The sequence below is a fragment of the Protopterus annectens genome, chromosome 1.part2, assembly GCF_019279795.1.
Source record: "Protopterus annectens isolate FY-2018-M chromosome 1.part2, PAN1.0, whole genome shotgun sequence".
Lineage (NCBI taxonomy): Eukaryota > Metazoa > Chordata > Ceratodontiformes > Protopteridae > Protopterus > Protopterus annectens.
In genome coordinates, this window is record NC_056727.1 from 965,777,425 (window position 1) to 965,794,689 (window position 17,265).

The 17,265-nt window shown below is 35.9% G+C and overlaps 1 protein-coding gene across 3 annotated transcripts in view; it reads left to right on the top strand.

Annotated features, from left to right (window-relative positions):
* TMEM54 (transmembrane protein 54) overlaps positions 1–15,192 on the top strand; it is a 409,347-nt gene extending 394,155 nt beyond the window's left edge. For all 3 annotated transcript variants that reach the window (XM_044059925.1, XM_044059926.1, XM_044059927.1), the window contains exon 6: positions 14,635–15,192. In XM_044059925.1, the coding sequence (XP_043915860.1) occupies positions 14,635–14,727 (93 nt within the window). In that variant the 3' untranslated portion in view covers positions 14,728–15,192. The remainder of the gene's footprint in view (positions 1–14,634) is intronic.
* Positions 15,193–17,265: the final 2,073 nt, after the last annotated feature.

Genomic DNA, 17,265 nt, shown 5'->3' on the forward strand with positions numbered 1-17,265 from the left:
CCCACAGTGCCTTTTTTAGGCAATGCCAAAATGAAAGTACTTCCGACATAGCAAATCAAAATCAAGAAAATCTAAACGTATTACTGCTCATTGCTAGGACCCTAAACAAAAAAAACCTCCACTCCCTGAAAGTTCTCTTTACCCTAGAGAATGCTGATGTCTGTGCAGTCTGTGAGATGTGGTTTAAAGCAGCGGACAGCACATCAACAGTGCAGGGTTATAATATCTTCCCCACATTTAGACCAGCTACTTCACAGACAAGGGACTAAAGGTCAAGGTGTCTTTATTTACATCAAAAATAAACCTACTTCAAGGCTGGTCAAACAGGACAATGCACTTGAGCTGCTCCATGTTCAAATCACCATAGGTAAAATCCAATACCACTTCCTTGCAAGCTATAGGTCCCAGTCTGTGACCCAGGAAACCCATATTAGAAACACTAACCATACATCCTAATACCATATTCATGGGTGACTTTAATTACCCCACTATTAACTGGGAATCCTATACAACATCAAATGTACAAGCATAGAGATTCCTAGATTTTGTAAACACAAACGCCCTGGACCAGATAGTCAATACACCAACCAGGGGTGGAACCATACTGGATCTGGACCTCACTAATATGGGAGAGTGCTGCACACCCCCTACTGTAATGCCTTCCCTGGTAAGGTCAGACCATAAAATGGTCTCCTTTGAAGTAAAAATAAAACCTGGACCCCCTGCTAAACTGGGAATATTCAGGAACTATTCTAAGGCTAACCTCCTGCTATTAAATGAGAAACTGGCAGAATTTCAAGCCCCTATAAACCATGGGAACACTGCTGCCTATGCAAAACTGTTCACAGATGCCCTGTTACAAGCATGTTAATAGCTGCATAGAAGCAGCTTTACCCACCAGGAAGAAGTACAGAACTAACTCAAAAAAACAAGCCACCTTGGTAGAATCACAAAATCAATCTGATGTATAACAAGAGGAAGAAACTAATGCCAAAAATTAGGAGGTGCAGCACCCAGCAGGATAAAAGCACTCTCATTAAAATAAACAAACAACTCAGAGGACAAATCACGTCTACCAAAGCTAAATTTGAGGTAAGTTTGGCCTCCCAGGCCAAGGACAACCACAAAGTATTCTTTAGTTATGTCCGCAACCTCAAAGGCAGTACACAATTGTGTGCAGAGCTTATTGTATATGGAGCCACCTACACTGAGCCAGAAGATATAGCAAACCTCCTGGCTGATAAATTCAGCTCCAACTTTACTCCTCTCTCTCCCTCAACCTTCCCTCAGGAAATGTCAGCAAATATAACCCCCCCCCCCCCCCACTATCACTAGGGAACAGGTCCTTAATGCTCTCTCTAAGACCAAGAACACTGCATCAATGGGCCCAGACAATATCCCAGAATGCCTTCTAAATAGCATGAAACATGACTTATCATGGCCTCTGAAGTTACTATTTAACTGTAGCCTCCAAACAGGCTTCATGCCTCATGAATGGAGAAAGGAAAAAGTCATCCCTCTGCATAAAGGTGGGACATCTACAGACCCTGGAAACTACAGACCTATAAGTCTCACTGGTCTTGCATATAAAGCCATGGAAAGAATTATCATGGAGATAATCAACAGAGATATAGTAAATCTCCAGACACTGGACCCAACCCAGTTTGGTTTCATCAAGGACAGATCATGCCTACTCATCTTGGTGGACCTCTGTGAGAAGGTCATCAAAGCAATGGATGAGCGGGAAAAATCATTCACACTGTCTACCTTGACCTGGTCAAGGCATTTGACACAATACCCCACTCAGGCATTGGTGACTAACTCCAGAGGTTAGGTACAAACCCATATGTCATCCAGTGGATAGCCAACTGGCTCACAGACAGGACCCAGGAAGTTAGAATTGGGAGTCTACTTCTACAAAGAGAGCCAGTCACAAGTAGAGTCCCTCCAGGATCAGTCCTTGGACCACTCCTTTTTGGCATTTACTTCTCAGAAGTCAAGGCCAATGTCAGTGGTCTCTGGCTGACTAAATTTGCAGATGATTGCAAATTAGGAGCTGTTATTGAATCTCACATTGACACAAATGTTCTCCGGGAGGGGCTGACACAGACAAACAACTGGCATACCTCTCAACCTGAAAACATCAAAAATCTGGACAAAGGTCCATGAAAAATAGGTACAAATCTGTATGCTGATTAGCATAACATTTGCGTGCATAATTATGTAAACCCACCCACTTTGATGGAATTGTGGGATACTGGCATTCAAACTCAAACTGAAGAACAGACAAAATATTAAGCACAAAATATAACCAGATCAATAGTGTTTTAATTTATATTAGTATTTCGAAACAAATGGAAAATGCACCAAACAAGCTTGTATGCAAACTCTGTTTATTGCAGTAAAAACATGCCAAGATTAAGCGCTTTCGTCTTTCACATGGAATACTTCAGCAGAATAAAGCACATTGATTCAAGAACCATTTTTATAACAGTACATGTTACATAATAGATAAAATTGAGCCAATATTATTGTCAAAAAAGTCACATGTAAAATGGTCACATGAGCAAGATTAAATACACAGGATGTTGATATTCAAGCCAACTTAGCTTTTTACAAATAAAACACTGTTGTATATTAAATACCCTCAGCATATGTTTAAAAATGCAGGCACAGTAATGCATGTAAAAATGTTAAAATACTTAGAAGTTTCAAAGATATTTCTTTCAGGGCTGGAAGTATTGCCAAGGAATGATTTATATCTGGTGGAAAATTAGCTGCTAATCTGAGTTGCCAAACCAGCTATTTTTTACTTAATAAATTATACCAGTTGCCCCCCCCCCCAAAGCTATGTCCACCGTATCCAAAATACCAAATTTAAAACCTTTAAAATTAGAACAAGTGTGGGAATGCCTATATAAAGCAGTTGTATCCTTCTTGTTTTTAACATCATATACTTGCTCATAGATTCTGCTTTTCAATGCCCTCTCTGTTTTCCCAACATAGAATCTGTTGCACGTATCACATAGAGCAAGGTACACCACTCTGGTGATAAAGATTCCTGGGATTTTCTAGGACAGCTTAAACAAAATCTGTGGGCAGCTGATTTGGTAATTGTAACCACTGATGAGAAAGATCTTTTTTCCTGTATTCCTAAGCAAGAAGGACTAGAATTATTTGAAGATGCGCTCTTTACACGTTCCACCTTGACTCACGATAAAGTAAACCTGGTGTGTGAAATGATGGCACTTATCTTAAAGAATATTTTTTTATTCTTTGAGGGCCAATATTTCCAACAAACAAGAGGAGTTGCCATGAGGGCTGCCTGTGCCCCTACATATGCAAATATAGTACTATTTGGCTGGGAATCAAGATATGTAGTCCACAAAGAATTTTGGAACAATATCCAGTTATATTGCAGGTTTTTGGATGACATCTTTATTTTGTGGAAGAGAAAAGTGGAAGATATCCCTGGCTTTATTAACCACCTGGAGAAAACTACCTAATTTTTTGGAATTTACTTATAATTTCAACACTAGAGGTATACATTACTTGGACATGGCAATTTCCCATACACCTACAGATTTCAAATCTAACATATTTCATAAGAGCACTTTTTGTAATTCTTACCTTCATTATACAAGTGACCACCCACTTTCACAGAAAAAGAGCTTAATCAAAGGACAGGCTATGAGAATTGCATGCATGACTTCAGAATTGAGTGATGCGAGGCAGGAATTTTTCACATTAAGAGATCTGTTTTTAGAAAGGGGATACCCCCCAAACAGACGGTGGAACAAATTATTGAGGAGGTTTACACAAGGATGGGGAAAAAATATAAGCCCCTGTTAGGAAGCCACCCATTAACTAATATAGCCCCCACAGATGCTGGTGACATGAAGATTTATGAGCATGCATGTATAGTGCAATACAGTCCTATATCACATGAAGTGAAAAACATATTAAAAAGGAACTGGAGTATATTTAGTGTAAATAATGATAAATAATGAAATAATAACTGCAGTGGGAGATAAACCAGTTTTTATCAGCAAGGTGGGCATGAATATCAAACATTTTATGGAAAACAAGTTGAATTTACCGATAGAAGGTGGTTGTGGTACAACACCTTGTGGGAGGTTCTCCCAATGTACTAATATTTTCAAAGCAACTCAAACCCACCTAGCTAATAAGATGGCATCTAAGGTTATATTCAAGAAAGGAAATTGTTTTACCACCAGAGTGGTGTACCTTGCTCAATATGATACATGCAATGGATTCTATGTTGGGAAAATGGAGAGGTCGTTGAAAAGCAAAATCTATGAGCACTTATATGATGTTAAAAACAAGAAGGATACAATTGTATTATATAGGCATTCCCACACTTGTTCTAATTTTAAAGGTTTTAAATTTGGTATTTTGGATACTGTGGACATAGATTTGAGGGGGTGACTGGAAGAATTTAAGTAATAAAGAGCTGGTTTGGCAACTCAGACTAGCAGCTAATTTTCCACCAGGTATAAATGATTCCTTGACAATACTTCCAGCCCTGAAAGAAATATCTATGAAACTTTTAAGTATTTTAACATTTTTACATGCATTACTGTGCCTGCATTTTTAAATATATGCTGAAGGTATTTAATATATAACAGTGTTTTATTTGTAAAAAGCTAAGTTGGTTTGAATATTAACATCCTGTGTATTTAATATTGCTCATGTGACCATTTTACACGCAACTTTTATTGACAATAGTATTGGCTCAATTTTATCTGTTATGTAACATGTATGGTATAAAAATGGTTCTTGAATCAGTGTGCTTTATTCTGCTGAAGTCTTCTATGTGAAGACGAAAGCACTTAATCTTGCTGTGTTTTTACTGCAGTAAACGGAGTTCATATACAGGCTTGTTTGGTGCATTCTTCATTTGGCTCCTGGTCTTCTGTTATTCACACTGCACCAGATATTCGGATATTATATTAATATCTGAACTTGTGTAAAACTAAAATATAACATTTTTTTATAAAAATATAATTAACTGCTTCTATACTAATATTAAGTAACACAACATGATATAACCAGAGCTAAACTGTTTGTTAACATGAATATATATAAAACTACATACCTATTTTTTCTGTCTGTCCATTCATCCATCCATCATCCATCCATCTAGAGAAAGATATATAAACTCTTCTTTTTCTTTATCCTCATTCAACTGCAAAGTAAACTCTTGGAATCACCGCGAAGCAGCACACACCCACACATAGAAAATGAAAAAAAGGAATATGCCAAACTGGGAATCATGACTGAAAAAGGAGAATATTAACTGCAACTGTTACATCAAAAATTACACAATAAGATCAATATACTACATAATATGTAGACGATAAACAGTAGCAAGAATTCAGACTGCAGTCCACAGCTCCAGAAATTCCAAGACATGTACAGCATGAGCATATACACCACCTGTCTTGGCTCATTGGCATGCAGCAGAAGTAGTACATAGAACAAGTGACTCACCTGCTATCACATGACCTGTCCCCGTAGTGGTGCATGAGACACAGCCTGTAGTGGACACACTTTAGTACATCCTGTCATCTTCACACTGACAAGCAATATCTACCTGTTGCCATCCAATAAATCAATTCTAATATTACCTCTGCTAAGGAATGATCAAATCATGATACCACCCAATAAATCAATCAATCTCCCCAGCAAGATTCAGCCTATATAAAATGTTATCTTCTATGAGAAATGGATTTTTGCAAAAGGTAAAAAAAAAAAAAAAAAGTACTGATCACACACTGTTGACAGCATCGTTCCAAAATGTTTACATCTTGCAGCTTTACCCCTTACGTATCCTACTGTTCAGTAGACGTATTGCTGCAGGATGTGAACTACGGTTTTGAAAAAAAAATAATAATCAAACCTTTACACAAAGAAGGGAATCCATCCTCCTTCTGTAACTGTTGTCTTGCAGTGGCACTATTGCTTGTTGCAAATGATCTTGAAAAAGCAGTGTGTAAAGCAGACGTAACATTTCTGCTCTCCATTGGACATGTGAAGCAGAATTCCTTCCTAATCCACTTCAACTGCAGCCTGGACAATTGGATGGGAAACTGGAAATCTATCTCTGGTTTGGCACCTATGTCTCTGATGCAAACAGGAAACCTGAAATGGTTCATCTCCCAGGCCCATGCTTACAGTTATCAAGGGTATCAGAACTTGTCAGAGATTTTGGATGCATTGCTAGGCTTAAAAAGGCCCTTGTGGTAGTTAGCCTTGTAAACACCTATGAACCTATGAAACTAGTTAAAGGAAAATATAATATAAACAGTGAATTTAGGTGTGTACATGTCAATTAAAAGATCAGAGTGCACAGCAACATACTTATACATAGATGGACAGTCAGACAGCAAGTATGGGCACTGTGTGGACACAGACAGACACACATGCACATACATACATATATATACAATGTGTGCAGATAATGACAAACAACAGAAATAGTCTGATGCAACATTAGTGGCAGTAAGCTCTCTATGATGTAAGTTTGTGGTCAGGGTATTATGGAGCAACATCAGCTTCTGTATGACGTAGTGGCAGAATCACGAAGTGAAGAAGATATAGAAAGTAAATAGAAGCTGGAGTTATTTGATATTATAACAAGACTGAAACCTGAGTTATTTAGTTATCACACACTATAATAGATTTTTCACAGCACTAACTTTAACGTTAGACCCTTGTTGAGTATATCACTACAAATACATCACCACAGATACTTGAAAAACTGTGATACAGTGGTGTACAGAGCAGAATGAGGCATTATATAGAAAAGGGAACGTGCATGTCGCAAGGCTCCATAATCTGTACAGCTATCATAAAAGAATTGTTCTCTCTTCATTATGTTACCTTATGAGTGAGATGGATTGTAACATGCTTCTTCAGTGGGAGAGTAGCCATACCAAGATAGTAGGCAGATTAATAAAAGATCTGCATGATTTGACACAAGTGTGATACCAAGGGATTTCAAGTGTCACTATAGTTGTACAGCAAGTAGTTGCATTGCTTTGACACTGCTGTTACAACTGCTGTGGCAAATTTAGTGCTTTTCCTTAAGTGCACCTATTCATAAACCTGTCAAGGTGAAAAACTAAAACATAACTTATTTTTTTCCTCTTCTTTGACTCCTGTGACATAAAGCCAAATGTCTAGTACCACTGGCATTCCAGAAATGATATAAATGCATAATAATAATTTTGGCAAAAAAATAAGCTCTGTAGCTTTTGGATGTGATATTTTGTGATGAGAAAACAAGCCACACAAAAAAACAGTGGTGCTCCTATATTTGAGGATGTTAGAATTTTATAGATGATATTTCTGTCCTGTGGGAAGGACCTCAATATATTTTAACAGAACTTAATGTATTAATTTATAGCATTTCCACTTTAATAATGTTTCTTATAAAAATAATACATCAGTTTTTTAGATATTGTTCTGCACAAGGTTGGGAAAAGAGAGGTCCTAAATACCATGATGTATAAAGAAAAAAGTAATTATTTTGAGAATATATGAATATGAATTCCTAGTATATAAGAAATATGTATTTGAATTAGAGGCAGTAAACATTCCACTCTATAAAGCAAATACTAGATGCAAAATGAAATAAATTTTTATGGCAATTTAGTGCTAAGGGACATATCCACATACAAAAGGGTTAATGAAGTAGTTTGGGTTGAAAAGCTAGGAAGAAAAAGACACTATGCTCACTTGCCTCTGTAGAAGCAATTATAATCACTAGTACAATAACTTACTGAAGCATAAATAGGGATAGATATATGCAGACATTTATTTTTAGCAGAGTTGGGATTTGGTGACAAAAAGAATTATAGACAGTAACTGGACAATTTTGCTCATGAATAATGAATTCTGTGAGAAAGGTACTAATCCATATTTAATTTATAATTAAAATAATGATTTTTAGAAAATGAAATAATGCACAATCCAAATTGAGAAAGTTTAAATGTGAAACCTGTTCAACTTCTTCATGTATATAAACAATAACTATTTTATATGTCTTGTTTGTAACCCATCTTTACAGTCTCAGTAATATGCAAATCATGACACTCGCTGCATTGTCTTTGTAACCTTGTCATCATTGTCTTTGTCATCATCTTTGTTAGTGTGTGTAACATATCTTAACAGTCTCAGTGATATTCCAATTGTGACACTAGCGTCATTGCTTTTGTAACCTTATGTACTAAATGTAGTGTATTTTATGGAGGAAAAATATAGAGAAAAGTACATAAAAGCATTTCTCAACACTTACATACCAGCAGAAAGAGGCAGAATGGAAAACACTATGGTTCATGTCTCAGTCTATCAATACACGATGTGTCATCATATATCCTTAAGTGAAGTTTTACCTTATTGTGCTTGCTGGCAGTGGGATTGTCATCAATGTACTTTAATGTTGTCTCCATGGTTAGATGAATGAGAGTAAATGGAAAAAAATGAGTTTTCCTAGTTAACTATTTTCCCTTTTCTCCAGGTTTGCATGATATCAGATAGCATATATTTAGAGATAGGGCATACTTGCAGACCCACCACTGAAGTGCTGAAGCATGGGGTCCCCTGCCAAAATTGAAGGATTGTCTTGAGACCATTAATAGTTGCAATTTTGTATAATTTAGGTTACAAAGTTTGGGTCATAACATATTAAGACTCACTGTTTTTTTACAGATCTGACAAAAGGATAACATTCTGCGTAAACATAGAAGAGTATATTCAGGTTTTAAGATGTATTTGTGTTATGTTTTAGAAGTGTTGGAGAGATGGAGATTATAATACCATTTTTGAAAAAAAGGAAATGTATTGTGACAGACTAGGCATATCTCATTAACACTTGTGTGGTGTGGAGCATCACACCTCTAGCAGCCTACACACTTCCTTATATTCTAGAGCATTTTCTGCAAAATCAACTTCAAAAGCATAAGACAAAAAATGTAAATATTTTGTGAACATTAAAAGCTATTCAAACTGTACAAACAGTGTTATCAGTAAGAAGTGTTCTTTGTGGTGATAATATGCAATGCATTCATAGGCTTTCCATAAATACTGTAATATATTATTAATTCACACAAAACCAGAATTGCATTTTTTTGCTAAACTTTCACAAATAAATTGTCTTATCTTGGAAAGTATACAAACAACATAGACATATATTGTTAGAACCCTTAGGTTAACCAGCCATAAGCTTTCATGTGGCAGCAAGAAATTCTACTCTGAGTGCATGTTTGTTAAGGTATTTACAGAAATTTAAAAAACATGTGTTCAATTGTATAATTGGCAATATAAATAACATTTAATTTCTCTCAAGATATGCAGCTTACAGTACAAATATCAAAGACAGTTTACTTCAACAATATCCAAAAGTTTCACCTGATACGATGCAAAAGTTTGTAAGTCACTTGTTAAGTTTGTTTGTGTCTTTCGGCTTTTCCTGGTTAGGGGTCACCACAGCGGAACTCCGGTCCGCTAATGATTGGCAGTAGATTTTTACGTACCGAGTTGCCAGCTCTGACGCACAGCCTTCAACGAAGGTACGCCCATTCACGCATGTCTCCACACAGAAGACGCTCTAGCTGAGAATCGAACAGAACAGCATCTTACTGTGAGGTGACAATGCTACCGCAGCACCACCACCGCAGTACATATGGAAATATTCCTTCTTTTCATAATTACTAATATACATCTACCAATGTCTTAAGTACAGTGTGATATAAATGGGCATTGACAATGAATTTTTCCTGTCTCTTCGCATGGTATTTCACACTCCCTCAATAGCATGTTGGCCTCTCGGTTATGAAAGTATGAACACAAATATGAAAATATGAATAATAAGTGGCAAACCGCGATAACATTCTCCACTGCCAGACATCCTAGATTAACAGTTGTAGTGTAAATTTGTTAATAAATCCTTGCCTTTTCTAGTATGGCCTGCTAGTAACTGGTAAGTCACTTAGATAAAATAAGACAGATCCAAAAAATATCTAGACTCCATAAAGAGTTATGGGTGTTAACTGGAAGTATTCAAAAAGGTGCTACAGGCATTAGTGAGTTAATGTTACTGGATTTCCATGTTTAAATGAAATGATCGACATCAAACCTATACTGAAGCTTAAATGATAAAGTGTTAAGTAACAAACCTTTGGAGTTAGATATAACCTCCTTACCATCTACAATGTCAAATTATATAGTTTTTTAAGCAAATAGTGTGTTGTTTTAAATTTGATTTTGTTGGTAAGGATGCCTCCCTGGAAAATTTTCTCAGATGTGAAAATTTCTGCCATGACATCAAGAAAACTGAACCTATAATGCGTCACACTTGAAACAATGTATAAACTATTGTATTTCCATGTTAAAAGCATCAGAACTATTTTCTTTCTTCCTAGAAAGGCAAGATCTCAAATACATCTTGCAGATGGAACACCTTACACTGAAAATTAACACACAATGATGTAGTAGTGAAACCACAATTGTAAATAAGGTAGAGTTCCTCTAAAGAAATACATTGTTTTACTTACCCATAATGCTTTCTAGTTGTATATACATTTTTGCTCAGTACCTGCTATGACATCATAGTGGGAATGTGGATATAGAGAAAAACTGAGTAAGCAATGAAACTAAAACGTCAAACAGCACACTATAATCTTTATATTTTGCAAAATCACTTACAACTTTATTGTGAGAAATACAATGGGAAAAATACATTAATTGTAAAACAAGGATGCCTCCAATTATGGTCAATATGCTTTAAGCATTAAATGTTCTTGGTTTTATATTGGTTATTTCTTAACTGAATTTATATTATATTAACTTTGGGTATACTGTACATTTTAACAGCTTGAAGAAGAAGCTGATTACTGTGTCAACACTTATTTTAGTGTTTTAATAAGTGGGGATCTTATGGTAGACTTATGTTTAATTTAAAGTTTATTCAGTTCCATAACTTGTATGCTATTAAGCTATTTTTAAGTTTAATTCACCCAATTGCTCATTCTCTGAATTTTTCCTAGGTGTGTGTGTGTGTGTGTGCATGCGTGCATGCACGCGCTCACTTGCACACACAAGCGCGTGCTTTCCCTGATAGATTGGCCTCATAACTGGGATGCCTTATGCTCACTCAGTGTTAGGATAAACATCATTTCCACTGCAACATTAGCTTGCCTGTGTTGTTACAGAAACTTGATTTCAGTGATCTGTTAAAAAAGTGGGGAGCCTAGCATCATACCTGTTAACCTCTTACCACAAGAATTCTGAACAACAAAAAAAACGGGGAGAAGACCCAAAATCTGGGACAGTTTTTTAGTAAATTTTTGGGATGACATGTTTTGCAATAGCTTGCATTTTTCTGAAGAATATGACATCTGAAAATGAAATGTCTGGGATTATTTATAAACTTCAGTCCTCAATGATTTGTCAGAAAACCAAACATTTTATGAGGATCTGATCAAGAATGTGACTCAAAAATGTGGAGATTCTGTAAAATTCTGGACAGTTGAGGTTTATGCCTATCACCCTTATGGACCATTAAAATGTGCAGGAAGAATATCAGTTTATATCTACACAAATACTAACTGATGACAAATATTTCAAGAGTCTGAATATAAACAGCAAAACAACAGAACCTTTTGCTGTGGTGTTCCTGATTCACTTTTGTTGTTGCTGCCTATCTGAATATAAACACTCCACAATTTAGCCAAATTTGATAAGTCATTTACCACCCAATTGCCAACTCTAGGTCTCATTTAAAGTTGCATCTTGATAAGTTGGATTATATATATATTAATCTGCATATAACAATTCTGTGTGACTTAATCATTCCATCAACTGGAAATCTTGCAACACATATGAAAATTGCTTTTTAGATTTCATTAATGCCAAATCACATTATCCAAGTTCCCACAAATATACTCGACCTTTTATGTACAAATGCTGTCTTTGTTTACATAAATGCTGACACTATCATTTCCTTCATCAAATCTAACTGCCCAACTATCATTTTTTCCATCAAATTCAACTACATTCAGTAACTCTTCCAACTAGTACTGTATCCTAATCTAAGGACGTTAAGAATTTCAAGTGATTTATCCCCTGCTGATCTAGTCTCTAAAGCCACCACATTTACTCATGATTTTAACAGCCTTCTTTTGGAAAATGTGTAGATATGTGTCTATTAGGCATATGTAGTTTGGACTATTCAAGGTTAAATACCTGTGCATGAAGTCTTATATGTACTATACAATAGGAGGAGAAAATTATCTGGTTCATATAAAAAAAGAAGTCCACCATGATTTAGAAGAAAGGGTATAAGCAAGTATGTGGCAATCTTAATTGCATCTCTAGGAAGAATAGAGACAAATATCATTTGAAAGTATTTAATCCCTTGAAAGATAATAACAAAGTATTTTTTCAACAGTATTAGGAATATTGGAAGTAGTGATTTAAAACTGCCTTGCCTCAAAGTGAACAGCACTGCCTCTCTACTTACTAAAGCCATAGCAAATGTCCTGGCTGACAAATCTAGCTTGGATCTTCCCCTCCCTCTCACATCAGTGTCCTTTCCCTTGAATCTTTTAACACTCTTTTTCCCATTGTCACTATGGACCAGATCCTGGAATCTGTTGTCAAAGCTAAAAATAACTGCTCCATAGGGCCGAACAGTATAACCAGGCTGCCTTGTCAGCATAAAGTCTCACATTGCCAGACCCTACCTTAAGCTTTTTAATCACAGCCTCTCCATGGGAAATATGCCCAAGATCTAGAAAACAGTAGTCATGGTGCCTCAGTATACGAATGATGATGTCACTGTTCGGAAAATGATTGCCCCTTGGCCTCAGTAGTTTTATGTGCGAAATCATGGAACAGTCTGTCTGTACATGACACTTGTACTGATCTGAATAAAGCATTCAGTATTATTCCTCATGCATACATTATTGGTAAACTTACCATCTACAATGCTTGCAACTATAACATTTGATGGATTGCAAACGGGCTTTCTGATCATATACACGGGGTGAGACTTGGAGGTCCCTTCTGCTGGAATAGGTTAGTCAATGGCAGGATCTGTCAGGGCTTAATGTTGGGTCTGTTCTCCTTGACATTTACTTCTCTGATGTGAAGAGAGATGTTCGAAGTTTGTATTTGACTAAGTTTGCATACAGCTGCAAACTAGGTGTCATTATTGATTCCCCACAGACCCTTATGTTCTCAAAAAAGAGATACATTGAGTCAGCACCTGGTGTTCTGGCCATGGCCTTAAACTTAATGGAAAATAATTTAGTGCAATCACATTTGTAAATCAAATCTTTTCACTGATTATCACATGAATGGAATTGCATTTACAGTGAGAGTATTCATTAGATCTAGGCAGTTTCATCTACAGTGAACTGTCTTTTGATTATCAAATGTCAATTACAGTGCAGAAATATTTTTTTCATTTCCCAGATAATTATCAAAGGTATATCCTCAAGATCCAAAGTGGTCTTAATCTCTATATATTCCTTTCTTATTAGACTAGTCCTTGAATACAATGCGCCAATGGGTATTTATGTTAACAGACCTGTATCCTGCCTTGAAAGACATCAACATTTCATAACCAAGAGGATCAAAATGCTAGGCTCCATTAACTATATGGTTATATTAAAAAGTCCTTCACTTTTATCATGTCATATAGACTCCGGTTTTGAGAAAGCTATCTTGCCTTTCTGGCTATGAAATTCCCTGTTCTACTACATCTTCACCACCTCAGAATTCATAATCTTTTTAAACACATCTTGTGGTGTCCACGTTTGTCAGCCTAATCATACTGCTGCATTCTGTTGTGAGGTGTTTTATTACAGGTGTGCCACTGCCATTATATGAATTACATCTGCAAAGGGTCCATCATGACCACGTGACATACCCAGGTGTCAAATGAATGAAACTAAGTGCGTAGTATGTGCATTGTGTTCTGGAAATGTCACCGATAACTTTTTGCATGTTTCTGCCATTTGATGATTGTATTCTTCTTTATTAGCACTGCGAATGTTATCTCCAGTCATGTTTTTTGCTGAGTATGACTATTAATGAGTGTCTTATGTCTGTTAAGGAGAGTTGGGACACAGCCTTTCCTGGTTACTAACATTTAAATAGAATACCCCCCCCCCCCAGGTAGGGTTTGGTTTTGGTGCTGCTGCATGGAAGTCATGCAAGCAGCAGATATACTCAAGAGTTGCTGCTGGATAAAATGTATGACAAAGGTAAGTGCAAAGTGAACCATGCCACCCCTAGGGATGCAAGTTAAAGAACCATCACAAAAAGAGTAAAATAATGTACAAAAATGTTGCAGTACTGATAAGGTGTAGATAGATGATGATGATGCATTCATGGAAAGAAAGTCATTAGAACAGGTTTAACTGCATGTGGGTATGAAATATATTTGTACGGACTAGCTTCCTAAAGATAAACATTTGTGCAAGTGGTTGGATATGCAACTTCTTTATTCAAGCCTAAATGGTTCTATGAGTATAAGCCAAACTGGAATAAGTATATCAAAAAGAAATATGTCCTGATTAGCTGTGTTCTCCCCTTTACAAGGTACGTATTCAAGTTCCTCCAAAAGAGCTAGAAGACATTGAAGAGGAGAATAAGCCTTTAACCCCTTCTGGCACCACAAGCATCTGGCTTTAAGAAATGGGACTTGATTGCTGAGAAGGATGGTACCAGTACTGAGGAACTGCCAGTCTCACATGTTATCAGTGACGGAACCAGCCTGTACAGTGGAACTGCCAGGTGATTTATCCAGCTGCATTAATTTCTCGCAGAGTTTCAGTGATATTAATCATCCTCCTGGTGTTTCTTCAGACCTTGTTTTGATAGATTTCTGCACAAATCAAGGTCAAAGGCTCTTGAATTGTTGGACAGATTACTCAGACAAGCTGGAAAAATTTGCTGCACATTTTTTAAGTCAGTTTTAACTTTATTTGCATATTGCCACCTGGTTGGTTAGAATGCTTCTGTTGCAAAGCTTTACAGTTTTTTGTGTAAATGACTTGTATATCTTTGTGAAAAACAAGAAACTGCCAAGTGATTGCTTTTTACTGCATTTCAAATAATAAATTGCTATAAATAAATGTACATTTTTTTACATTTTAAGAAACGTTATAAGTGTTTTTTTTCATTTAAATTAAGAGCTTTGGTGGTGTGATTTTGCCTTGTTTGATCTGCTTAATGTTCCAGTTCTTAATATGAGAAGCCAACACATCAGTTATGTGTTTCTCTTGTTTAATTTAATGATGCAGTATAAACTTCTGCATTCACACACACACATAAAATGGGAACATCTATTTTGCATCTATACAACATAGATATATGATTAGGAGTGTGATTACTCAAGACCTAGTGCATGTACTGAATATTGAAGAATGCCATAGCACATCTTGAAGTATTTACATACCATCAAATAGCTACCATTAACAGTGCACTTTCAAACACTGGTAGAATAAACTGATTTTATAGTTATCAGTAGACTGACCTAAGTACTTACTGATACTAATCGGGGTAAATTTTTAAAGTTGTAAATTGGCTTTTTTTTTTTTTGCAATCCCAGCAGTGTTTGCTAGCTTATTTGTCTGCTTGTTTGTTTGTTGTATGTTTATTAACAAGAACATCCATCTGGGGGTTCCATTCTCAGAGGAGTCCTAGGGAGAGAAATTGCCCAACAATAAGAACAAGTAATACAATTGCAGTCAATAAAAAGAACAAGCAACCTGTATAACACTATATTTTACAATTTAACAAACGGTAATTAGGATGCAAGAGTAGTCATACATGACTAGCACCTATAGGAAGAGGTAATTACCACAAGCTTATTTTTAACCCATTCTCAAGGAGTGTGGTTAGATCTTTATCTCTGAAAAATGTAAAAATATGTATTTCAGACAAAGATCTAGTCATTTTAGCTGCTTCCTATTGAAGAAGATGTAGATATAAAATAAAAAAACACAAAATCACCATTTTGTAGTAATTAGCTCTTTGTTTAAGAACGCTGACGATAGAAAACTTAGAACAACAAACGTTCATGTTCTTGGCATAATTTCTTATCATAAGTACATACAAATAACAACAGGTATTGAAAAAATATATATACTGTTCATACATTTCAACCACTTAGCAGAAGAAATCTGGACAAAGCCAAAAATGATGGGGGTGACAAAGGCCTAAAAATATGGACAATTTTTAAATATTGCTCTTTTACACTTAGAATAAAAGTTTTGTGTTAGCATGCATTTTTTGAAGGGTATGAAGTCTGAAACTCTCAAATGTCTGTCATTATTTAGTGACTTCAATCCTCAGTGATTTTTCAGAAAACAACACATTTTACAAGGAGCAGACCAAAAAGAGGAGGCAAAAATCTGGGCATTCTGTGAAATCTGGATAGGTGTGATACTATTTGCTATAAGCAGTTTGTTTTACAGGTCAGTAAGACCATTTCTAGATGCAGTAGTAATACATACAACTGTTTGTCATGTCACCAGTCAGATGATTATTGATAGGACAGGAATGATACACATATCTGTAAAGAGCGGCAGTGTATAGTAATTAGGTGGTGATTAAAAGTAGTTGATTGGATATTAGATTGCAATGTCAAAGAATCAGATGATACCCCACTCAAATGCAAGCCTAATTTTGCTAGAAATGTCATCTAAATGAGGATTTGGAAAACTTCTTTGGAATAGAATATATGTTGAATCAGTGTTTATTCCACAATTCTCTTCTGCTTTGAGAATTTTGAGTTTCTGTTCCTGATGGAGGAGTTGTTTACAAAAACAATTTGAGCTAATGTGGGATGATTGTTGGAATATAAGGTACTTCCTTATTATAGCGGCCCTGCTGATATAGTAAAGTAAAGAGTAAGTGGGGCAATTCATCCCAAAAATTTCTATCAGTTATACTTTTTTAGTTGTTCTTTTTATTTATTTTTTATGAAACATTTAAACATTTAAAGTGTATATAATCTTGTAGTATCACAGGATACTATAGTAGTCATTTTAATAGCTGGAGCAAGACCGCACAATTTATAGATTGCTTGCTTATGTAAATGCTTAGATCTTGCGTTAAAGAGGCACATTACAAATAATTATACTGTCTAATGTTAACTGGCAACTTTTCTTGAAAGAATGTACAGTTGAATTTTGAAAGTAGGATCCTTGTTAAATACACTATATG